This window comes from Oryzias latipes, chromosome 15 (assembly GCF_053564925.1).
Source record: "Oryzias latipes strain Hd-rR chromosome 15, Olatipes_Hd-rR_3.1".
Classification (NCBI taxonomy): domain Eukaryota; kingdom Metazoa; phylum Chordata; class Actinopteri; order Beloniformes; family Adrianichthyidae; genus Oryzias; species Oryzias latipes.
In genome coordinates this window covers 27,132,482-27,158,686 of record NC_136251.1, presented here as the reverse complement: position 1 = coordinate 27,158,686, position 26,205 = coordinate 27,132,482, and the positions used below count along the sequence as shown (strand labels likewise).

The following is a 26,205-nucleotide window of genomic DNA, read 5'->3' as shown; positions in this document are numbered from 1 at the left end:
AAGGATTTAAAGACCCACTCCAATCATCTTTCGGTCAAGTGTAAACGTTTTCCTTTTAGTTTTTTAGTATGTATTGTGATGATGTTTAACCAAAAATTCTGAAAACCTGTACTTTTTTTCTGGTTCAGTGGAAATTAACCTCTGACCTGTTGGTCTGGAGCAAGCCCGCCCCTCTTCCTCTCCCTGAAGCTGATAACACTCTGTTTTCCTGCTAGCTTCCAGCCCTTCATGCCTCCAACCTATTAGTGGTGAAACAAAAATAGTGAACAGTATTTGCGCTGTACAGTTTTGAGCCAGATGTCAGCTCGGATGAGGAAAGCAAAGATGCACCCGGATCTAGCCGTCTACCATTGAATGTATCAGAACAGGGAGCTAATGGCCCGCCCAGCTTATTTTCTACGTCAAAAATAAACCCCGTTTCAAACCTAATTTTTCTGTCTATTCCTGATTCACAACAGATCAAATAAAGAAATACTCAGAAATGCAATTTAAGCCTTTTTTATTTTTATTACATATGTCGTCCATTGTCATAAAATACCTTAAGACCGTGTTAAAAACACAAAAAACACTGTTTTCATTGGAGTGGGTCTTTAAAGAACAATGACTCATCCACACCTTGATAAAAAAAAAAATACATGTTTGCTATTTTTAAAAAAACGTGATGTTTTGTATTAAATGTTAACTAGTTGACTTTACTTCAGAGGCCAAAAGCACACAAATTGGTTAAAGAGGGTCTCTCTGTGTTCTTTGTTATTTTTTTATTGGAAGTGTGATTTATTTAAATTTACGCAAACTAACGTCTGAGTGAGGATGAACAATTGTTCTCCTTGACTCTCCAGTTTTTGTCAGTAAAGTCCATTTGTGTCCGGTCTGTGGTATTTGTTGCTAAATTGAAGTTGTCCAGCCTGACAGAGCATGTTAAAGCAGCCATCCAGTTGGGCAGCAGAGCAGCTGGTCTGCTCCCAGTGGGATCTGAGGCTGAACTGAAATTGGACAACACTTGTGCTCACAGGGGAACTTTGTTTTCACCATTTAGAGCTTTTAAGTCTCTCCTAACACATAAAAGGGTTTGCATTACTTTAGTTTAAGTTTGTTCAAGCCCAGCTAGCTGAAAACTTATTTAAGTTTAGTGGCTCATTCAGTTTATATGTTAAACCTGTGAGCTCTGGCTCACTGTGCTCTTTACTAATATTCAATGTTATATCGAAACTGTCACATTTACTTTTTTGGTAACACCAAACAACATGATATCATAAAAAAAATGGATCAAAGATGTGTAACATTAAAAGAAATTATGAACTTTTTTACCCTGGAAATGCACAAAAACATCTATTTTTAACCTCGGAGCTCAATGTTATAATTACATGCAGCCTAATGTTATATCAGTTTGATTAATGATTCAAATTGCTCCCAGAAGTGACCTATTTGCAACTTATAAAATGTGTTCCCAAGCTGGTGCAGACCTCAGTGACCCAAAATAAAAATAAAAAATAGGAATACAAAACAAGAATAAAGATTATAACAAGGATTCTCCTGTCTACAAGAATCAGTTTCTGAAATGTATCTAAAATATTTGACTACTTTGAGTTTAATTGCTAATTATAGTTGCAAAATCTGCAGTATTACATTCAAAATAAGGTTAAAGTCCACACAGATTAGAAAATGAAACAGAAGAAAACATTTGAAAATTATAATAAAAATATTCTTTTTGTCCAAAGACATACAGATAATAGGGTCTGACTCTTTATCATTTATTTAACAATTATAAATAAAACAAAATCTTTCGAAGACTGGCTTCTTTTATCTGAAATATTAAATGGACACAAATGATGACAAGGTAAGATTATAAAGAATAAAAGGCACCAGACATGCAGCTCCTCAGCATTGATGTTTGATTCTCAGAAGCCAAGATTTGAAAGTGAAGAGTGGCAAAAGTTGAACTTTATGCTTATATTTTAGCTTACTCAGCAAAGCTCTTTAAACTGCATAAAATTGCATTTTGACACATGGGAATAAAGTCCATAACTTAATGGATACTGCAATAACTTGAATGCAAATTTTATGTAAGAAATCAACAGCTGCATACATTTGCATCCTCACTACTTCATGAGTCACACAGCTCCTGTTTTGCAGCCAAACAAGATTCTGATATCGTGTCTCATCATGTCCAAGCTAAATACTGTGGTAAAGATAAAGGTATAGATGGGTGTTGCATTTGGCTTAATTTACAAAGGCTGCTATCTTCTTTACAGAAAATGTATGTCGTATAAGTCGTGCATTAGAAAGAGCATGAAAAGGCAACCATTTCCATCCACATAACCTTCAAAAGTCCTTTATTCTGAAAGAAAAGTCTGCATTAAGTATTCCTCCTGTGCCTGTGTAAATGGGTTTGGCACTCTGCTGATATCATAGTTTGTTGGCAAAATTGCAGAAGCAAAGTTTAATTGGGCTTTTTTGTCATCTGCCTAATATGCCACAGACAACTTACAGTATTTTTATGCATTCCTTTTTTTTAAAGCAAGCAGAAAATAAACACCAAAGCATAATGCATAACAAAGAACCACACTAGTGAATGAACTCAAAAAGACAATGTAAAATGTAGCTTTTAGGCACCAGGTTTTTGCTTACTTCACACTAAAAATACCTTTTGCTGGTGGAGTCTCCCTGCACTAAAAACATGGAATGTTTTGTTAAAAATGTGGACGTCTTAAACAATAATTTTTTATTTTAAATGACAAAAATATCATAGCCATGTGAAAAGAAAATTACTGTAGATGGAAAAATAACATCTAACAATGGGGCTGCACTTGCCCAACAGTGAGAAGACCCTGGTTATTTAGGATTTTTTTCAATACAAAAAAAGGCTACAATTTTCTAACTACGTTAAGAAAAAGATAAAAAAAAAAAAAAAAAACAACAACCTCCAAATAGATTTAAATAATGAAAATAATCACCTAAAATGAAGAAACAAACTTATATTGGAACAAATTACCACTAAAAGACATGTTGTTGGAGTTCTTTCGATTTGTTCCATGTTCTGCTCGGCTCTGAAATAGGAAATCATGAATGCTTTTTGCTTTGGGGTTAACTTACCATCCAAAAAACTGGAAAAGTCGTGGTGATAAATTGGAATTAGGGGACTGTTGCAAGAAACCTGCTTGAAAACATCAGGGTTCTGGTAAGAGTTTGAGTATGTGTAGAGCATTCACTAAAATTGAATGTGCCTTACTAAATAAACAAGCAAAAAAAGCAAACAACAGTGTCAACAAAAAACATTAAAAAATGAATTTTCTCCCACTGGGTAAAAAAACCCACATTTAAATAAAAACATTACAAAGACTTGTAATGTCTGGGGAAATGTTTGTTTCATTCATTCATTCATTCATTCATTCATTCATTCATTCATTCATTCATTCATTCATTCATTCACAGGTCTTTTTCTTTCTTTTTTTTTAGAGAGAGAGAGAGTATAGTACCGGTATACAGTCAGTATCTAACGATAACCAACAAAAACACGTCGGAAATTTCTGGCTTAAATTGCTTTTTTTTTTTTCTCTAAACGTTTGTACAAAACAATATAAAATACAAAATGTATGATGTCAAATGTAAGAATAAAACCCATTTCTCAATAAAAACAACATTGTTTTGACCTTTTGAAAATCTTAGCTATCAGAACCTTTCTGGCTAAAATTTCTTCTTTATTTATTTATTTTTTCCTTTCTGAAATATCGGGGTCATACCTAAACGCGGTGACGTCATGGGAGCACGTGGGTTTGTTGTTACAGGAAGTGAAGATGGCGGCGCAGTCGTTCCTCTCAGAGTCTGTCCTCGGGTGGTCAATTTTCTCCATCGTTCTTTTGGTAATCCGTCTTAAACACTTGTGTTTAGTTGATAAAGCGTCGGTGTTGCATAAAATTAAAGTGTCTCAATAAGCGAAGGCATCCCTTAATAATATGCCGTAATCCGCCTAGCTAGTATGTAAACGTCACTCACTGTGTTTAGCTAACTTTAGCCGTGACGCATAATGTGATTTGTTTCTTCTCTGAATTTTACATCATGATTGCGCTTTAATAGAAAGAAGAAGGGGCATGTGTTCCCTTTGTACTAACTACCCATGATTTAAATGATCTTTCAGCTAGCTGTCAGTGTCATTTACCTGTATTTCCGCTTGAAAACTGAGCTAAAAATAAATCAGTCACTTAAAAAATGTTTCTTGCGATAATAATCTCCATCGTTTCACCATCTTTTTTTCCCCTCAAATACAACACATTTGTGGCGATCTAGACCCTAGCGTTACACTTTGCTGCTTAGATTAATACCTTGGAGTTATATAAAAGGGTAATCCTGGACCTAATTTAGCTCCTTGTTGTACTTCTGCTATATCATCCACAAGCCTTTCAATAGAGGAATGGACCGCAGAACTTGCTTTGTTTATGCATCCATTTGTTTGTGGCGATCAGTTCTTTTAAAAGATCTAACTGAGGCGCAAAGTCTGCGCCAGGCATTACTTAGCAAAACAGGCTGTCTCAGCTTTAAAGCAGCTTGCCTGTAATTGTTTTATCTTATCTGTGAATATTGAGCGAGACAGAAAGAGGTGTCTTTATGTCTATTTCAATCGTTTTCTTTAGCTGTTCTTGGATCTCGTGTCTGGGCTTGCCTTTTTAAAGGCTTTCAGTGTTTCTCCTGTTAGATGATTTGTTTTTCTTCAGTGACAGAGTCTGTTTTTTATCCCTGAGATACACTTAGACAACTTCAAAACTCTGTTCCACACAAGTATAATCTCTTTAACCATCATTTTGAAATGATGTCTTGTCATATTTGAACAAGGTTGCTCATCTGGGATTGCAGTGTGACACAATAGCTCAGCTCTTTCACAAATCTCACTAACATTGCATTTTTTGTGCCTGCCACACTCCATTGTCCTAGTGGATTTATTTTGGTAGAATGTTAAATAAATCTTTGTATTTTATTAGCAGTGTTTTTGTAAAAAGCAGACATTAGTGATCCTAATCATGACTTTAAGTCATCTTACTCTTTTCCCAAAAAGCTCCATAAAGGGAAGCTATTTAGATGGAAGGCCTATCTTTGTCTTTTGACATATTTATTAAGACATTATTTAAAATGTAGAATCTTATACAACATGCAAATATTGGAAGTTTTCTAAACAAAAACAGGTTTTCACATTTCACAATTTTAGTAATCCATCACAGTATTTTCATGCTAAAGTTCATATTTTAAATTGCAGTTACCATATTGCAAGAGCTGAAGGGTGATAATTTAATAATTTTCTTTAAGGGATTAAACCCCAACTTGTTAATAGTTGAATTAATTTAAAGAGGCTTTTTTTGTTTAACCACAAAGGCCATTGTTTCTCTCTAAATGTCAAAGAAAGCAGCACAGATGTAAACAATTTTTTCCATGTGTTTTTACTTTACAAGACTTAAAGTGCAAATTTTTTGTTCATTAATGTTTTTTTTTAAATTGTTTTTCACATTTTTTTCTTTATTCTAATAAACTCATCTACCTAGATCTTAATGTGATCTAAAAGTAAGACAAATCAAAGTTTTTCTTCCTGTGCATTTTAAATATTGTACCAATTCTGTTAATTTGTGCAGCATTCACCTTTATTCCTCATAAGTTATTTATTTTCCCAGCATAGCATTAACCTGCCCTCTATTTGAATGTGTGTCACTAATATGATGTCGTGCCTCTTTCATTTTAATTCTTTGTGCTTTTTATTTTGTAGGCAATCCTAGCTTTCTGTTGGATCTACATTCGAAAGTTTCAAAGCCGTCAAGAGAGTGAAGTTGTTTCCACTATCACAGCGATATGTGCTCTGGCCATCGCTTTGATAACATCGGCACTCCTGCCTGTAGACATATTCCTTGTTTCATTCATGAAGCATCCAAATGGAACTTATAAGGTATTTGTTTTTTTATTTCTTTTTTCTAGAAGATGACTATATCCTCTTACTCTAGCACATGAAAAAGCTTCACAAAGGAAAGCGTTTTATAAAGTTCTCATCTGTGACCTATGCAGTTCCTTTTGAAATATTTAATTTTTCAGTACACACTATTTAAAATTTTAAAGTATTTTCTTGACTAAAAGATGAAAATACCTACAGTTTATGACCAAAAAAAATGTTATGTATATATTATTGTATATTTTCAATACAACAGTTTCCAAAAGGAAATGCCTTCTTGTGCTTTTTCCAAATCATTTTTCACACAATTCGTCTTGATTGAGTTGAAAAGCAATACCCTGGTGTGCATTTAAAAAAAACAAACAAGAAAATCCATGTACAGGTTAGTGCAATACTAATAGCAAAGGATCATGTAAACGCACGGCTCACATTTAAAAGGGCCTTAATCTCACTAAAGTAATATAATCTGAAAATTAATCTACAATCAACAATACTGATGAGAGAAACTCATTAAGTCATCTTAGACAAAATACAAGCCACGTCTATATAAAGCTGTTTAGTTCTGAATTCAACAAAGTGTAAATATTTTGTATCTGTCTTCATATCTGTTTCTTTTGCTGCTTATTTAAGAATTTCGTTTTTAAGATAAATGGACACATTTGTCAGTGCTGCTGTATCGTTATGAGGTCTATTTCTGGGTCTTCACTGGTTTCCTTCTTTTACTGTATTCCAGGAATGGGCAGCAAACAATGAGACAAGAGAGCAAATTGAAAATACTGTGTTGCATGGATATTACAGTAAGTGTCTGATCTTTCCAGCTTGTGTTTCTTTGAGGAGTCGGCTTTAGTTTGAAGTCAGATTTCGGCAGGCAGTGGTCTCTCATTTTAAGGCTTTCATGGATTAACTGTGACTAACAAAAGGATTCGGAGCAGCAAAAAAAAGGTCTATATCAATGTAGTTTAGTGTTTCATGTCTATAAAATGAACTGATAATACATCAGAATTTTAACTCTTGAGATTCGAATGACTTTCATTTTTCGGTGTTGCCAAACGTTGGTGCTGGTCCTCTTTGTGTCCTGCATCCTTTCAAACCCATCCACACACACATGTGTCATGCCTTTGTGCACCTTTTTTAAAATCCCACTGTGCTGGGAGTGGCAGCACTATATCTGGGGCAGGAATATCCAGCACAGTGTGAAAGTATGTATTTAGTATGTATTTGGAAAAAAAACAACAACAAAGAAGGTGAAAATATGAAGCTTGAATCAGAACAGATCCAAGCAGTCAAAACCCACCCGTGGTCCACATTTTATAGAGCTTGTTTACATTTCTGGGAAAATGCTTGTTTATGAGTCTGTATGTTTATGATGGTTTGTTCCCTGATGTCGTTACGATGCCAATTGGATACAGAAAATTAAAGTAGTCCAAAAAGAAAAAAATCTAAGTACTTTAGTAGATTAAATGTGCTGCGTTTTTCTTTTACTTTAATATTGTGTCAGAACAGGTCTCTTAGCTAGTCTGGCATGATTGAAAAGAGAATGAATATAAATGCATAGTTATGAAACAAAAAGAGATAGAATCCTATTTTTGCCTATTATTTTTTAAATAGGCATATTTATGTAGATTTCAGGTAACTGTTATTGGGATAGAAAGATTATTTAACTTAAAAGTACCGTAATTTCCGGACTACAAGCCGCTACTTTTTTCCTGCGCTTACAGCCCTGCGGCTTTTTCAGTGACGCGGCTAATTTATAGATTTAATTGGCGGCCTAATTTATGGATTTAATTGGCGGCCGCCATGTACGTATTTTCGAACTCAGTGAATAGTTTGTATTCTCTATCTAACACCAAGCACGAGGCATTTTTATTCAACACACCTCTTAGCAGCCAAACAGCATGGACTTGACTTCAGGTCTTAGACACTTCAGTCATGGTTCAACAAAACGAAACACGCATGCCCGGCCGCATCCCAGAATCCTTTGGGGCCATTAGACCCAACGTGCACGTGATCGCCGCTACAATATGATGAAGCTTTCAAGTTAAAAGCAATCGTTAAAAGCAGCGTAAAAAAGTCCACCGTCACCAACGGGTTTGGAAAAGCCGGTTTGCTGCGTGACGGAGAGAACAGCGCATGGAGTGAATGTACACTCCATTTACGGTTTCTAAGGAAACCGTAAAAGCGGAATTTTGCTTTGAAAAACTCACAGCCTCCGTGTGAGCTGGAGACATCTTCTCCTGCTGATTGAGCTGCGGGGCCGATGGCAGTCTGAAGGCTCCCACACGTAACAACGCATCCGCCCCTCATACACAAAACGTACAGTTTTAAGTCCGATTGCTCTGCACAGAAACGATTTGCTCCATCCACCGGCGCAACGGGGACGAAGTGCTCCTCCTTGAAGTCGCCCTGGCCAGAGGTGTCGGAGTAGATAGGAAGGGGAGACAAGGAGCGCGCAGGGCGGGAGCGGAGCGCAGAGGCGTCCGCGGAGTGCAGAGGCTTCTGAATTCTGACGCACGCGCCGCACTGAGGCGCGCGTATCGCGCTGAGGCGCGCGCTTTTCAGTCGCCGCTGCTTTATTTTACCGTTGTGTTTTCTAACCAGTCCTGTTACTCCCATAACGCTGCTGCGACACAAGCGGAAGGAGAGCTTTTCCCGTTCACCCCTCCATGCACTGCTGCTAATTCTTAAACACGTACAACAGAATGGCGAGCCGGGCGTTGGCCCCGCCTTTAGCCCCTAAGACTCATGGGAAATGTGGAATCGCGGATGTAAATTTCCTCATTATAACTGAGGGATGTAATGTTGATTATATGGTTACTGTTTGTAATTTTATGTTAGATACCTAGATTGTCAATAAGAAAAAAAAAAATGAAATAAAAACACCATAACTGAGGGACTTGTGAACAGAATATAGGTCCATGCTGTTTGTCAGATGTCGATACACTCAAATACGTGACCCAGAGGCAAAATTGGCACCACCCACAATGTGCTAATGAATTGCACACACTCTGGGATGCTGGGCGTGATCTGTCAGGATGACAATATCGGCTATCACATGCGCGGCTTGTACTCTGACGCGGCTTGTATATTTATAAAAGCAGTCAAACACGTGAATATGGGTGGGTGCGGCTTGTAATCGGGTGCGCTTTGTAGTCCGAAATCTACGGTAATTTTGTTTTATAATAAAAACAGTTTTTTTTTTGTGTGGCCATCTCAAACTGGAGATTCTACATTTTAATCACCAATCAGTATCATTTTTTTTCCTACAGTTCCACTTTCACTCATAACCAGTGATGACAGTTCAGCTATTTTTTTAGTTTACAGTTTAACATTAATTATTACACATGTAATTATGACAACAAAAAATAGCAATGTAGAGAAAAAAAGGCTAACTTGTTACTTCAGTGTTGAGCATTATTTATTGAAAGCGTCATGTTTATTCATCGCTTCTAATTATGTTTTTCAGCTCTGTTTGGGGTCATTCCCTAATTAATATATTTTTTTTAATTTTCTGTCATTTTCTGTTAACATCATTTTAGGCAAATTAAGTTTATAATCAAGGAACAACATTTTTTAAAAAAGGAAAACAGCTTTAAAACTTTATTTATTGTCTTTTAAAATATGGACTTTTTGTTTATTTGTGTTAGCATACAGTCTCTTGTATCAGTGGGCTCAAATTATTATAGCTATTTTTATCTTTTTACTAAACTATTTTCAATTTTTCCACGACTGCAGTCACCCACTAAAATTGAGTCTTAAGTACTGGATTGTTATTATTCATTTGATGACTGCTGTACTGAACACACATTGTATTCATCATTTAGATTTTAATGTTAGTTTTATTACTTTTCCTAACAGCCAGTGACTCCAACTGCATGTGTACTTTCACCACAGTATTAACTTATTTAGCTTGTTGTTATTGTGACATTTAGCCTGTTGTAAAATTGTATTCATTTTTGTGTCCTCTGGCATTCTCTGTGGCATCATTACCACTTTTAATAATAATTGAAACGAGTATGCGGGATATAATCATGTTTCAATTTTATGCTGTCATAGAGGCCGAGGCTTGTCCCTGCAGGCTGCGTCATATTACTGCTTTTTGATTGATAGTGGCTCATGAGGAAAGTACCCAGGCAATTTAGCAAATAAATTAAAAAATTCAAAAGCTATTAATGCTACTCAAACTTCTTAAGGATTTGCTATATTAAAGCATAACTTGAGTCTGTTGCCTTTCTGAGAGCAAAATTAGGAATGTCAGAGACTTAGCATCATATGTTTTGTACCAGATGCTGCCTGAAAGTTACACCTTTATGTGCCGGCTATTAAAATAACGCCTAGGTAGCTCGCTTTCTCCTTGCCCAGAAAAATGGGGGATAACAGAGAGAAAGCAAGAAAGAAAAGAAACTTCAGTAGAATATTGACATCAGAAAATTGAACAGCGAACATAAGTCCAGCTTTAAGAGGCATATTGTCCTCTGGATGCACAGAAAAAAGGATCCATGAGATTAATTTTATGTTCCTTCTATCTCGATTTTGGATTAGACATACCCTTAAACTGAAGCTTTGCTTTATAAAAATGGAAAAAAATGAATAATTCAATAGACTTCGACTTCAGTGCAGAGCTGTGACCGACTAGTGATAAAATTAATTTAATGACCAACCTCCCTGGAAACCATATTTATGCTACAATAGTTAGATTGACGAAATTCGCCACACATGGGAAAAAAAGTGCAGTCATGTGGAACTCAAAGTACACTCTATATTAATTTAAAACTATGTGTTTGGATTTTAAAAGCCCGTGTCATTCATTTAGTGTCTTATAGAACAAGATATATTTTAAAATTAAAAAAGATACCTTTTTAATTTCTGTATTTTTTAGGATAAGCTGCTAATGAGCCGCCTGTCACCAGGAGTTTAAAGACCTACTCCAATCATCTTTTGAGCTATTTTCAATGCTTTTCCTGTGGTCTTTTAATTATGATTATGCCGTTTTCAGCCAAAAATAAATAAAAACGGTGTCATTTTCTCTGACATAGTTTCTGCAGAGCAGCAGGAGTTCCTTAGAAAGTCACCTCTTAGTTGTTGTTGGGGCTGTTGGAGCCGAGCAACCCCGCCCCACTTCCTCTCTATTGTAGAGCAGGAAGGCTGTGACCCGCTCAGCATATTTCCAAGTCACAAATAAGCTCTTTTTCACAACGATTTGAATAAAGAAATGCTCAGAAATGCAATTTTAAGCGAAATTTTCATTGTATATATATTCCATCATCAGAAAAATGCCACAAACATGTAAAAAAATAAATGCAGACAATGTTCATCAAAGTGGGTCTTGAAGCAGCATTCAACCCTTTTTTATTTCCGTTTTGGTCCTTAATTTGATTTTGGTCCTGCTAATAGCTACTAGTGGCAATAAACAAATAAATTAAGTAATAATAAAGACTTTTTAAATTTTTTTAAAAGGTCTAAAATGGAAATGAATGCATTTTAAATCAAGAAAAATAGAACATATTTAACTTGACACAAAAAAATCTGCTTTTTAGTTTTTGCTTTTTCTCAGATTAGGAGGATATGAGCTGCTGGGGACAAAACATAGTTTTCGGGTTTTTTTGTGTTGTTTTCCATGAACAATTCAAGGAAACAGCTGTTTTGAAACTGATTTGCCATTTTTCGTGTAAAATGATCTGGTAGAAAAGTATTATATATTGAAAAGAATAACCTGGACTTGGATTTTTTTTAAAGTCCTGGATGATTGTTTTGTTCTTTGGTGATTGTCTCACAGTTTTTCTTGAAAGACCAGTCCTTTATTTTTATATTTTTTAAAGAAGACTTCTGCATTGCTGAAACTACACTGCTGTTCTTGGGTGAAAAGATCTTCAGGCAAAACAGGCGACACGCAAGGATTAAAAAGGGAAAGACGCGCTGATTACATCGAAGCAAAACATGGAATCATCAGGGGATGAATATAAAATGCTGAGTTAATGATGCAAGATGGCCACTTTACACAACATCAACATCACTTCTGAGGAATCATAATGAACCTCAGCCTTAAATGTTTAAGTCAAAAAATTACCTCAAGACGTTTTGCCTTTTTCTCTTTCATTCATCATATTTTTTTCTCACGCTGTCCTTTAAATTAAGCACTGAAGCAAATAAATACACATTTTGATGACATTTTGTGTTTTCAGCTTTGGTTCTAAATACACCATAAATTCCACTGATACAGACGTGACGGTTTTATATTTTCTAGAAGCTAATAGCAGACAAATATGAAGAAGACTAATGCTTGCTTCAAGCTTTTATTCATGTAGTGATCGCTAAGGGGTGTTTGAGTCAGAATCATCTGCTTGGAAAGTTGTTTGGCTTGTAACCTTTGGCTGTTTTTAAGTAAGGATGTATGCTTGTTGAACATCCTAAAATTACAATGTGTGGATCCTTGCAGCTCTGCTTGATAATCCGCTTATACCTTGCAGCATGTTTTTCAGCTAAAGTTGAGGCTTAATTTAAATGACGCACATATATGGTGCAGATTATTGATGTTTTATGTACTTTAATATAATCTTTGGTTCATAATGTTATGACTATATTCTTTTTTATTATTTTTTTCCAGATTAAAGTTATATTTTTCTGACTTACAAATCTCGTATGTCTGTCATTTAAGGCGAAAAACGACCATGTAATGACACAATCAATTATGCACATTGTGCACAATTTGAATTATGCACACTGTGCATTATTCAAGTTTTAAAATTTTATCTTTTCTTCTTAGGGGAATTTGAGTAAAAGGTGTATATTTTTTGGAAAACAGGTGTCTTAGTCTGTGCTTGCCAAGCAACAGTTTGGTTTGGCGCTGCTTTGTTGAAACTACAAATAAAAATAAGCTGATAATAAAAATAAGATATATCCAGTTGTAACAGAAATGTCATGTTACGTCCTCTAAAATACAAATAACCAAAATGAAGTTCCTCTCAAGGAATCTCGCTTTAGCATTTGCCAGTAGATGGAGACCATGTTCCATGTCTAATTTATGCACAGCCTGCTGACAAATTAAACCTTTAAAGTAGAATTTTCTTTTAACGGTCAATTACCTAAGTGTCCATTCATGTTTCACAATTTTTATAATTGCAGTATTTGAATAATGTTATAGTTCTACTGCTGCTAAATGTTTTTCAGCAATGTAGAAATTAAATCCATATTTAATAATTGTGCATGTAAAGTGACAGAGAAGAGTTATCTGCATTATGAAAATAATATGTTGCTTTTATATCATTGTGTTCTGCCACTGGATAGTCTTTTAAAGGAACAAAGCGTCCCTGCAGCAGCCTTGGATATTCTTGATATTTTTTAGTTCCTTAAAAGCTTTTTGGTATTTTATAATTGTTTTGTAATAATTGCATGTCACATGATACCTTCTTTCTACATTTATAAATTAAAGTACACTTTTTTTATTTTTGCCATTTTGCTTTATGGGTTTTGTGATGTAAGGAACAATCCGTTAGTTACATTTAACAATGTTCCAATCTTAATGTCAGTTTGCTTATAACTTTGACAAACTGTGGGACACTGATTCTTCCAAATGTCCCGTTAAAAAAGAGGATAAAAGTCTGTAATGTTCTTCATGGGTTCCCTTCAAGAGACATAAGGAAAACAAGTCTTCAGGGAATCACTTTGTACTTTTTAAAAATAATTTATTTGTGCAATGGTAAACAAAAGATCAAATGTTTCCAGTAGGTCTTCATCAGGCTTGCACACTGTAGCTGCCATCTTGGCCCATTCCTCCATGCAGATCTTCTCAAGAGCTGTGATGTTTTGGGTCTATTGCAGGGGAACACAGACTCTCAACTCCCTCCATAGATTATCAAACGGATTGAGGTCCAGAAACTAGCTGGGCCAGCTTGAGTTGTGATGTGTTTTGGATCATTGTCATGCGGAAGATCCAGCCATGTTTCATCCTCAATGTCCTTGCTGATGGAAAGAGGTTTCAGTCCGAATTCTCACCATATGTGACCTCGTTCACCTGTTCCTTGACATGGATCGTTTCATTAAGTTTTACTAATACTGAGCTTTGTGACGGTTGTCAAAGCTCTCTTTGGGCAATTGAGCAGTTCCCCTGTGTAGTTCTTAGCTCTTTCCTCCCTATTCTTAAGATTATTTGTACCCCACCAGGTAAGATCTTGTATGTGGTGGAGTCAGGTTGTCAGTGATTTTGTATTTCTTCTGTTTTGTAATATTTGCTCCAACAGTTGATAGCTGCTTATTAAGCTTCTTGCTTTGTGTAGATTGGTTCATCCCAGTCTTCTTCAGGTATATATCTTGTTTCTGGTGTCTTTTGACAGCTTTCTGGTCTTGATCGTAGTCGAGAGGTTGCAGGGTGTGGACAGGTGTCTTTCATACAGATAACCGGTTCACACAAATGACATAAGTACAGTTCGCTAGTCGAGGAGAGAAAACCCTGATTAAAAAGAAGCAGCGGGCCTGCGAGGGGGACAGCATGTTTTAAAGTGTCTTTGGGCAAGACACTGAACCCCACATTGCTCCTGGTGGTGTGTGTAGTGCATCATATGACAGCTAACTGCCATCAGTGTCTGAATGTGTTTATGAATGACTGAATAAGACTCGTGACTGTAAAGCATTTTGGGCCTCAGTCAAGGTAGAAAAGTGGTAATATTTTCTGCAGCATTATACAAGTAAATTCTTTTAAAAATGATAGTTTTTTCATTCTGTTTCACACAGTTACAGAGTACCTTCATTGAACATCACAGACTTCTCTCGTCTTTTTAAGTGGCACTACTTGCAGAATCCGTGAATGCCAAATACTGTTTTGCCCTAATGCATTTAAGAGAATCAAAAAAGCGAGTGGAGTCACTTTGTGTCAGAGAGGGGTAGAGTTCCCGTGCTGGCAATTGCCAAAAATGTAAGGGAAACATTTATAATCTAGTTGTCTCTGTGCATTTCCTATGAGTTGTTTAAAGGAAAAGAAATAAATAAGACTTGAAGATAATTTCAAATCATTTAAGACTATTTTTAGAAGACCTGCTGTAATACAGCTATGGAATTTAAGGCTGTAGAAGTTTGAAGTCTTGTTTTTTGGGGACATTAGTCACCTTTACACATTAAAGACCCACTTAAGTTGTGTGGTTTATGTTTTTAACATGGTCTTGTGGCATTTTATGGTGATGATGGACATACTGTATAAAGACAATTAAACTTGAAACTGCATTTCTGAATATTTCTTCATTCAAATTGTTGTGAATCAGGAGCAAATGCGAAAATGTCATTTGAAAAAGATCTTATTTGTGACGTAGAAAATACTCTCGGTGGGCCACAAGCTCATTTTGCTGCATCCACTTGTAGATGACCACTTAGTTTTCCTCGTCCAAGTTGGCATCTGGCTCAAAACTGTATGTGAAATTTTTGTTTCACCGGTAATGTGAGGTTGGGGGTCTGAGGCGCTGTAAGCTAGTGGGAGAGAGTATAAACAGAGAGCTCTCAGCAACGAGCAAGGGTGGGGGGGCGGACTTGCTCTGCACCAATGGTCCTGCCCAAAACTCAGAGGCAAATTTCTTATGAGCTACTGCTGCTCTGCAGTACCTGTGTCTTTAAAAACAGCACAGTTTAAGAAGATAATCATATTTAAAAACCACTGGCAACAAAATATATCAAAAGATGATTGGAGTGGGTCTTTAAGCAGTTTGGAAACATTTCCTTTTTTAGGTAAAACAAATTGAATGTTTTTCTTTCTTTAGCCGCAGACACCAGGCAAGGCAGATGTTAGGGGTTATCATAATTGTTATCAAACCAAAACACTGTGAAGAAATATTCTGCTAAATGGCATCTACTTGTATAGCGCTTTTTTTTTTACCTTCCATGAAGGCCCAAAGCATTCACACACTCATGGAGGTTCTGCTGCCGAACACTGGCGCCAACCTTCCACCAGAGGCACTGTGTGGTTCATTGTCTTCCCAAGGACACTTAGACAAATGGGCGGGCAAGGTGGGAATCGAACCAGCAATCTTCCGAGAGGTCAACCACCCTACCGCTGCACGGCTGCCCTTAGATACTGTTTAAAACAAAGCAAAGGCGTATCTTTTTTTCACAGATATTTGCTTTTTCTCAGTTTTAATTAGTTTTATACAGAAATGTATTTATTCCTGACCTGTTTAGGTCTGCTATTTTAGAATACTTTTTTTATTTGTAAATATCTTTAATTAAAGTGTTATTTTTAACCTGTAGTTTAATTGGATTTGTAATTATTATATTGATTTCATTGTTTAACGATGAAAGCATGAAGCATTCATTTTTATGGATCTCTGAAATTATCTAAGTTCTTGTTGTGTTTTATTTTTTACTTTTAGCTCTTGGGAATTTTTTGTGACATGCAGGTATTTACTAGATTCTTATCCATAATCTTTGCAAAGATATGAGATGCAGTGTGATTACATTTCTGTGACGTCCGGATTTTTTCATTTGCATCCCAAGTTGGATTGTACCCCTCCAGTTTATTTTCCCATTGTCACACAATAAACCGTGTTTATTATTGTTTCGGCCTGGTCTAATGCGTTGAACGTAATTAAGATTAAATTGAGTTTTATTACTTTATAATGAACATTAAATTGAATGGTTTGTTGGCTGCAGTTTGTAAGAGTAGGTTTTACAATTAATAAAATGAAAATTGGAACGAGGCAAAGTAAAAAAATGCTCAACAATTGAATGGACGCTTGCAAAAGCTTGTGTTTCCTCAAACATGTAATTTTATAGAGAACCAACATTTTTTCAGGATGCCTACTTTTGCATATAAATGTGTTGATCTAGAGATACAGAAACAAACTAGCGTTTGTCATAAAGTGCTCTGCTAGTGGTCTCATACTGCAGATCAATGAGTTTAAGCTGATTACCACCAAGCCCATTTACTCCAAGTACAAATGAGAGGACAAGCAGCCACATGCATTTCTATCCTAAATGCTTTGTTGGCTTCAGATTTGCAGTTTTCAAAGTGAAAAAGGAACAACCAAAGTCATTTATATCAGTGTTGGTCGACAAGAAGAATGTAGGCGCTTAGTTTGTTTGTGTGGTCACATCAACAGAAAGTACAAAATCTGAGCTTTTATGTAAAAGCCAGTTGTCTGGATCTGTTCACTTGACCCAAGCTGACCTGGCTGACTGTTACAGCCTACCAGGGCTTAAAGACCAACTCTGCCCCTTTGCAACATATTATTTCTGCCGTTTGTGCTACAAGGTGGTTTGGTTGTCATTGTGCTAAACAAAGCCTTTAAAGCCACAGGTGTCAAGCTGTAGGACATGGTTCTCAGGAGGTCACTGTCCTTCATGTTTTCCAACTTACCTTCAATTGTAGGTTCTTATTGGCAAAACACACCAGATCCAGGAAATCAGCAGCAGATATAAGGCAAGGTTCTGGGAAAGCAGCAGGATGCCAGCCCTAGAAGGCAGTCTGAAGCCCCGGCATTAAGCCAAAAAAAGAAAAGAAAAAGCCACACACAGGAATTAGCTTTGAAAACATCTCTTTTGATAAGCAATTACTTGATAAATATAAGAAAAATTAATTCTTTCTGTGTCAAACTGCTATAATGCCCATAATGTACTTTTTATGACCCCTGCAAAATTTTATTTTTATGTTTTTAGTAATACTTTATATATTAAAGGCTTGTAAAGGTAAATTCCTAATAAGTTATGAAAACAACATAGAAATTAATAGAAATTAATAAATGTACAAAAACAAAATAAAATAATTGCGAATTATAATAGACTTTGATGTAAACTAGTTCCTGCTAAGACCACGTTTTCTTTCATCTTTGATGTCATTTGTTGGTCTCATACAAAGACCATACGGTTTAGATACTTTTACCTTTTTTCACTGATCTGGGCTGGACCCCCAAAAATGGTAAATTATTTAAAGTGGGTTGGACTACAATGATTTAATTTTTTTTTAGCTTGGTTTATTCCTCCCTGTGTGTATGGTCTTGAGACAACCTCAGTTGTAAATTGCCACTCTATAAATAAAAAATAATAATAATAACTTCTGCAAAAAAAACTAACAAAAAAAGGAAAATATTTACTTGGAGAAAACATTTAGTTGTTATTTGCCAGGTTAAAAAAGAGGCTTTTTGGGTACAAAGATTGGGTAAAAACGAATAAACTCTTAAGCATTGAAACAAAAAAAGCTTTTATACACTGTGTGATCTTTGATGAGTTTGAAAGCTTGGTCTGTTAAGCTAGGCTTCAGAAGGGGTTTGTCCATTTGTTCTTCATGGATCCTTCAGTGCTTCAAAGCAGCGGTTCATAAAACCCTTAAAAAACAGGTCAAAACATCGCTGGGCCTTTTAAATAAATCATTGTTTGTCTCTTTGCATTGTTAGTACAATCTGCAGAAGAAGAGTTTAAGTGGAAGCGGTTCTTGTTCGATGAGCAATTTTTGGTATGTTTTCCATGTTTCCTTATCAATTATTAACATGTTGTTTGTCCACATTCGTTTGCTAATTTGATTTTTTTTATTTTTAGAACAGACTTTTAGAGCTTTTAAAGATGGAAGAAATAATGTAAAGTTGGTTCAAGTTATAAAATAAGGGTTGTTTTAGAGATTTGAGGGTTGCCTTGCAAAGTCATTGGCTCCAGTGCCAGTAGAGAAATCAGTCTCCTTCATTCGAATAATGCACTTTGATGGATGAAAGGTCTAAAATGCTGGCAGACCATTGGTGCATTCACAGGCTTAAAGCCTTAGAACACTATGAATGGGTATGGCTTTGTGTTAAAAAAATATATAAAAAAGAAAAAAGCATCGCTGTGCTTAAACCATGTTGCTCCAAGCCTTGGTAGAACATATTTTTCCACCATTAAAAATTTCTTCATCTTTAAATTAAGTGCACAAACAATCATTTTAACTGCAGCTTCTAGCATCTTTTAAACGTTTCATTTTTTTATTTCGACTGAAAAGTTACACGACATTAAATAAAGTGTGAACAGTTGTGATTATTGGAGAGCAAATCTAACCACTAATTGTTATCTAGATGCTGATATTAACACTACATTGAGAACTTCAGATTCTACATTTGATGTATTGGTTTTTAATGTTTTTTTGTGGATATTTATTAGTTTAGATGACTTCTTTGTTCTCAAAGGTGCTGTACGAAGCTCAAGCAGTTACAGCTATAAAATGTTTGAACATACAATTTTTTATATTAACGTTTATATTGTAGTCTCTTTGATAAAATATGAAGCTGGGAATATGCTTGTGTTTTCATATTCTATAAATTTCTACAAGTCAAGTACCCCTTATTAAAGGGTGGTGCTTAAAAATAATCATACTTTATTACAACAAAAGTCATTTATAAATTATTCGATATCATTTTTTATTAAAAAAGGCGCTTCCCATTAAACACGAAAGACAACTCCCCTAGTTACATTATTCTATAATGTTTTATGCTGTGTGTATTTAGCTATATTTTTGTGTAGCAACTCTAAAAATGTTTAACTTTAAAATTGGGCAGTCCCCCCCCTCCTAAATAATGCGCATAGAAGGTAATTGATGATTCAGTCATTGTACCACCACCTGACCTACGTATTAATATTAATGCTATGATTATTTTCACACCTGCAGGACTTTCCTCTCCGCAACCAGGTTTATAAGTTGTATCTTAATGTTTGAAGCTCAGTTTTTCAAGATTTATATGATTATAAGTTTTTATCTTGGAAGGCCAATAATGGACAAAATGGAAATGGAAAAAGACAAATCATTAACGTGTTTTTAGTTTTCTGAATAGCAGCTCAATTCACAAAAATGTCTGAAGGTTTTTTTTCTTCTTCTCCCAAATCATATGAAACCTTGGATTTTCATTTTTACTTTTAAAATAAAAATGTTGATTTTCCAGATGAATTGGTTTGCCATTTGCGGCTTATTTTCAGCTACTTGCCCTGGCAGTCAAACATTCAAATATTTTTTTTATTTTGAAATGACGTATGTCTTACTTAAAGGCTTTATTGTGACAGTATTATAGTTTAGCATGCTTTACTTGCCCCAGTTAATTTTTTAAGATGGGTTTTGCTAGCATGAAGTGTTTAGGCAAAGGGGAAGAAGTGTTTTGCAAATAAAGTGGACCAACTTTTTTAGGGCAAAAAAAAAAAATGCTGACACAAAGGCAACTTTCAAACTTAAGATAAATCTATATAGGGCAGTTATATTAACTACTACCAAAACTATCCAAGAAAATATGCTGTAATATTAGCCAATCCACACGAAACTAGTCTTTTTGAGAAAGACTAGTATGGGATCTAGAGGAGTCACTGAAAATTAGAAGCATATTTTGAAGGCATCCCTTTTTTGAAGTTTAGAGAACATAATTTATTTTGTGAAAGGATCTAAGCATATAATCTCACAGTTAGGGAATTTTGGTTTGGAAGGATGGAGTTCATTTTTTGTAAAAAAAAAAAAAAAAAAAAAATCTTTAGATCACAGGTCTCAAACTTTAGGCTTTGAGGATGAGTGTCCTGCAACTATCCTGCCATTGAAGCTTCCTATTGACCAAACGCACCTGATCCAGGTAATCAGCAGCAGGCTCAAGGCTTGGAGTCTGAGGCCCCTGCTTTAGATGGTTCTTAAGTGGCTGGAGAGGTGCAAGAAGTTTAGTTCTTGGAGGAAATCATGTTCATGGATAGTAGACGGTTGGTAATAGCTGTTGGGTACTATTTTTGTGTTTTGCATGAAATTAATTTCTAATTGTTGGCATGGTGTTTTTTTCTCTCTCTTTTTAATCAATGCAGCTCTGTACTCCATCATACTCTTCTGTGTATTCCTTTGGATCCCATTTGTGTATTTCTACTATGAAGAACAGGACGACGACAACATGAACAAATGCTCGGTAAGAATTCACCTGTCATCCTAGACTTGTAACACTGCAACCTGCATTCACCAGTTCTGGCAAATGACAATTTTAAAGCCTTCATTTTTTTTTATTACATACTGTTCTTAGTCAAAACAAAATAAATACATCTTTAATGTGTACATTTTAGTATTTTTTTACGTTCTAGTGGTAGTAGTTAAAATTACTACTATTTGGAAATATTTCTGAGGAAAAAAAAATTTTTTTGCAAATGAACATGGGGTTACGCTGAGTTGCAAAATGTTCAGAACAAAATAAAAAAAAAGAAAAACTGCAGGTATTGTAAAAATATATTATTAAACGTGATTGTATTTAAAATGCAAAGCAAAATATATAAATCAAATTTAAAAAAAAAAGCAAAAACTGGAATTATTTCAGCATGGGCTGGTAGTGTAAACATTCATTCATTCATTCATTTTCAATTCCGTTTAGTCCCTTTCGGGGTCACTGGGCTGCCGGAGCCTATCCTGGCCACTTGTGGGCGAAGGCAGAGGGGTAGTGTAAACAGCTCCAACCTATTCTGGTGGCTCACCTGGCTCACGCCTGTGAGCTGTGACTCAAGTCTTGCGGAACGCAACTTCCTAGACTTAGAGTCTTGGGAGTCATGTCAAAAGGCGACTCGGAGCATCTTTTGACATGGTAGATCCATTTTGTCCCATAATATTATCCTCTCAGTAGTGTGAGCTTGTAGATAGAATAAGTGGATATGTGGCAGGAGTGGCTCTGAGCGCTGATTTCTGCCTCGAGCCTCGCGTGACTCACCGACTTTGGGTTGCAGCCGATGAGCTGTCACTCTGCAGGTGTTCCTTCCCCGAAGCGGAATCCATGACCGAGGCGGGCTTTGGAAGTTTGAACTTAGTCAGAAGATTCTATTTAGGCTTATTTTAAAAACTAAATGGTTGGAGTTTAATTAAAGAAACAAAACAAAGTTTAGATCGTTTCTGATCCAGAGTTTCGGTCTTCCATTTCTCACTTTGGTGCCCAGGTGGTGCGGGCAGTTGTGTCGCATGCCTCGGATGTGGGTGTGTATGTATGGCGCAATTGGGTGGGGGTCTTGGCTTGGCTTGGGGGATGCATTTTCTGTTCCCCTGTGCCTCCCTGCCATCTGGCATTTGGGGCCCCTGTGGCGGTCCTGTTGGCCCTGGGCTGGGTGGCAGACGTGATTGCCCGGCAGGCACTTGTCTTCTATGTGCTATACTGTGCAGGTGTTGGGGGTCCTGGCTAGCACTGCTGCCCCGGTAGGAGTTCTGATGTGGGGATGACTGGGCACTCCCTTTTCCTTTTTTTTTTTTTTTACAATCCATCATCCACCCAGAAAAACATACACACCCACTCAAGCACAGGTGGTAGCTCACATTTGCACAAATAGTTTGCGTTACTGAAAGAAAATTTTCACGTGTTACTCTGAATGCATTAGTCCGCGTGTGTAAACGTTAGTTGTATTGTGTACATATTAACATGTTCATATGTGAAGATGTTTGTAACTTTGAGTGTGTGTGTAATGATTATAAACTTCCAGCAATTCGTTGCTTGTTGCTTTATGATGCTTTATGATTTTAACCCCCTGCCTTCTATAACCATTAAAACGATAACAAATATAATTAATATAAACACAGTTTAATCTAACTTACAAAATGGGTTTATTTAAATATACATCTTGTTTGTCAGAAGATTCATAACCCCATGTTGTAACGGTAAAATATGTCCACCACCAGAGGCCTTCAGCTCTCATCTGTTTGCTCAGCTGTTGGACAGGACGTTAAAAACGTTAAAATAAAAAAATAAAAAAACATGTTAATGAACATTTTTGCTCTATGGGGGCTCACCAAGCGGTCTACGATCTTAATATTTTGTGCAAGCCACCTGGATACCCTGTACAAGTTTGTTTAGGCGAATTGTTTTCATTTGGGACTAACTGTCTGTGTAAGGGTTAGCATTCATCATAAGTCATCATAATTCCAATTGTTATCAGGTCTGTAAGTGTTGAAGTAATTTTCTTTTCTATTTGAACAGAAATCTGTCCAGACATTTTTGTCTTATCTGTATCTGTACTAATCTCTTAAATTCATAATAGGTTTTATCTATGAGATGACCTCCTCACATCTTTTGGATACGAAACATTATAAACTAAATTGAACTGTCATTGTGATGCTTGTTTCTATGATTCTTGCATCCCAGCAGTGAAGACCTGCATATTGTTTACAGTTCTATGTTCTTGTTTCTAAGAAAGACATTGTCAGATTCATAATTCATAACACAAACACATTCAGCTGCAATTATGGTCGTGCATACAGATGGGTACAGATACTTGGAAGACATAACAACATGGTTTTATTGTTCAGAGGCGCTAAAAGAATAAATTGTACTTATTAAATATCTGCTTACTAAAAAAAGAAAAAAAAAGTCTTTCACAATGTTTCTAAATGCTAAAAGAAATAATCTCTTCTGAATGAACACAATATCTGTTTATCTGTTATTTGTTTTCACTGGGTCAAAACGTATTGATAGCTTTGAACAAATTACAGGCATTACATTTAAAATTCTCCTTCAAAAGTTGCTCGTGTGGGTGATGATACCACTCTGTAAACTATATATTTAAAATGTCACTCAAGAAATTGGGCCTTTTCTTTTTTCCGCGTGTCAGTTTGGAGCTATCTGCTGCACTTTCTCTGACAGACGGATCCTCTGTGCTCTTACGTTTGAAGAAACTTGAATATTGCTGGAAATGACTTGTCGTATCTGCTAATTCCAAATGGATCTACGCTGCCTAGCACTCACTGACACTCACTGTAGATCTTATCAAAATAAAGTATGACCTCACAATGAATAATATTTCACTTTGTGGCAATGATTGATCATTTAAATGTTCTGCTTTTATTCTAGCAAGTGAAAAACGCTCTGAAGTACACAGTTGGATTTGCCATTGTCTGCGTGGTGCTCCTTTTAATTGGGTAAGTTGGAGACATGGATTGCTTCTTCTGCTTCAGTACACGACAGGTAATAGGGGTTTGGATACAGCATTGTGTGGAGTTAATGAAAGGAGAATGCCTTCATACAGCTACAGGGCCGTTTTGTCTGGTCACGATAAACCACGGGGGAGGAAAAGCGACGGACCTCCGTCTAAAAATAGGGTTTTTCTGTTGTCGGGGTGTAATTCAGAATGTTTTCCTTAACCAAAACACATTTAGAGGTGACACTGTATACTGAATCAAGAAATACAGTATGTAGTGATGCACATACACATTTATCTGTAAGTTTTACTTTGGTTTAGTACAATAGCCTATAATAGATTTTTTCCAGCTGTGAAAGCAACTTACTAAAAGTCCAAACAATGGGATTGAATGCGCTCCTTCAACCGTCAAATGGTTTGCTGTGAAAAAAACTCGTCTGCTTTGGGAAAATAAGGGATACATGGTTACCGGTACACATTTGTACATCCTAAAGGAAGTACACTTTTATGGCTGTATACAATTTAGCTTTTTTTTAAATCTCACGTACTCAAGTCTTTGTTTCACTCTTGCATTGGTACTTTCACTTACAACACTTATAGCTTTTATTCTGCACTGCGTCTTTGATAACAGAAGGCATAACTGATTTATTTGATGACTGTCAAGTGATGCATGCTTGCAGCAACAAGTCTAAAAATTCTTGTTATTTTACTGTTTAATTCAAATATCATTCTGCTGTAAGATGGATAGTTAAGTAAGAGATTGTTTATAAAGTAAGGTTTTAATATTTCGTTTTTTTTCAAGGTTTTTTGTGTGTCAAAAAACAAGTTTAAAAACGAGTCTAATTGCAAAAGTTTAGGTACCACAACACATCTGAGTGTAGAGTTAACACAATTTTATTTTTCAAATTTTGACTTGTCAAATGTGCAGAGACACTATTAACTGTATGCTAAGAAGCTCACATTTAAGGGAGCTGAAGTATTCTTGTAAATTTAGAGTAAACACAAACACTGGTGATCAGAAAATTGAAGAGAACTGCAATTAAGGCTGGAAGATGATACTTTTCCCATTTTTTCCTGCCTTATTCTGTAAAGAAGTGTTCCAAGTGTTGATTAAGCAGTGTTTTAGGGATATAGGATGTCATTAAATTGTAAAAACCTATTATTCACAGGAATTTGTTCATTAAAGTTTGGCTGTGTAAGCTAATACAATTACAAAAAAAGGTTTACTGTATCTTGTTCTAAAACCCTTCATTTCAGTACAAGTAAATGTATCATGAATCACGCATTTCCTGTTTAAAGCGAATGTAAATATTTTTTTCATGTATTGAATGTACCGGTAGAAGGACTAAGTGCAGAGACTTACTACCTTTTCCTTTAATCTTTCCAACAATCACATTCAGGACACAAAAAAGAGAAATAATTCTAACTAAATACATTTGGCTGACATCCTGTCAAAATGATTTTGTTGTTTCAGAGCATTTGTTCCACTTGAGGCTCCACCTAGTCAGAACTCAACTCAGTGGGAGAAAGTGCAGTACCTTGTTGAGGAGCTTGGCAGTAGTCGTAAGTAGCCCCTTTGTGTGTTTTTTTCTTTCTGTTTCAGTTTGAATTAATCAATTACTTCAAGTGTTCTTAATTACAATAAAAAAAGTATTTTCAAAAACATGTTTTTAAAAGTTTTTGATGAAATTGTTTTTACTCAGTTTATTTTTAAAATATATTTAATTAAATTAGAAAAATTTACTAATCACATCTCTAAATAAATATTGAAAAAATCCATCCATCCATCATCTAAACTCGTTTTCTCCCTTTCGGGGTCACGGGCCTGCTGGAGCCTGTCCCAGACAGGTCCTCAATCTGACGCAGGAAACATCTTTTTACCTATTTTTTAGCTATATTCCTCCCTACTACTTTACCATGAAAAACACTTACAATTCTACATCCTTCATCTTCTAAACCCGTTTTGTACCATCCCGAAGGAAGTACACTTTAATGGCCAGAAACAATTAAGCTTTTTTTTAAATCTCATGTAGTCAAGTAGCGACAATTTAGAGTAACCAATTAACCTATGAAGCATGTTTTTGGATGGTGGGAGGAAGCTGGGGAGAACAGGCAAACTCCACATAGAAAGGTCTTGATTCTGGTGGTGGGGATGATTCTGTTATAGGTCCACCAGCCAAGACTTGAACCAGGGACCCTTTTGTTGTGAGTCAAGAGTGCTAACCTCTGCGCCACCGTGCTGCCCCGTTCATCATTTCACTAGGGTCGAATTCTTGTCAACTCTGACTGTACTCTAATAAAGTTTGAACTTTTCCAATGCTTCTGTTATAAAAAAAATAACAAAAAGATGCAGGCATCTTTTTATGTCACCTTTTATTTTTGATTTCTTTGGGCATAAATGCAATATTATAGTTGTCTTCATTTAGATGGTGTCGTATTTATACTCCATA

The 26,205-nt window shown here is 35.9% G+C and overlaps 1 protein-coding gene across 2 annotated transcripts in view; it reads left to right on the top strand.

Moving 5' to 3' along the window:
- The window catches only part of lmbrd1 (LMBR1 domain containing 1), a 75,693-nt gene that overhangs the window by 20,968 nt on the left and 28,520 nt on the right, over positions 1 to 26,205 (top strand). The window contains exons 1-6 of one of the 2 annotated variants that reach the window (XM_011484562.4): positions 3,721 to 3,860; positions 5,747 to 5,923; positions 6,657 to 6,720; positions 20,687 to 20,784; positions 23,689 to 23,756; positions 25,230 to 25,318. In XM_011484562.4, coding sequence (XP_011482864.1) covers positions 3,795 to 3,860; positions 5,747 to 5,923; positions 6,657 to 6,720; positions 20,687 to 20,784; positions 23,689 to 23,756; positions 25,230 to 25,318 — 562 coding nt within the window. In that variant the 5' untranslated portion in view covers positions 3,721 to 3,794. Of the gene's footprint in view, positions 1 to 3,720; positions 3,861 to 5,746; positions 5,924 to 6,656; positions 6,721 to 20,686; positions 20,785 to 23,688; positions 23,757 to 25,229; positions 25,319 to 26,205 lie in introns of those variants that run through there. The other variant, XM_078932387.1, reaches the window with a different exon arrangement.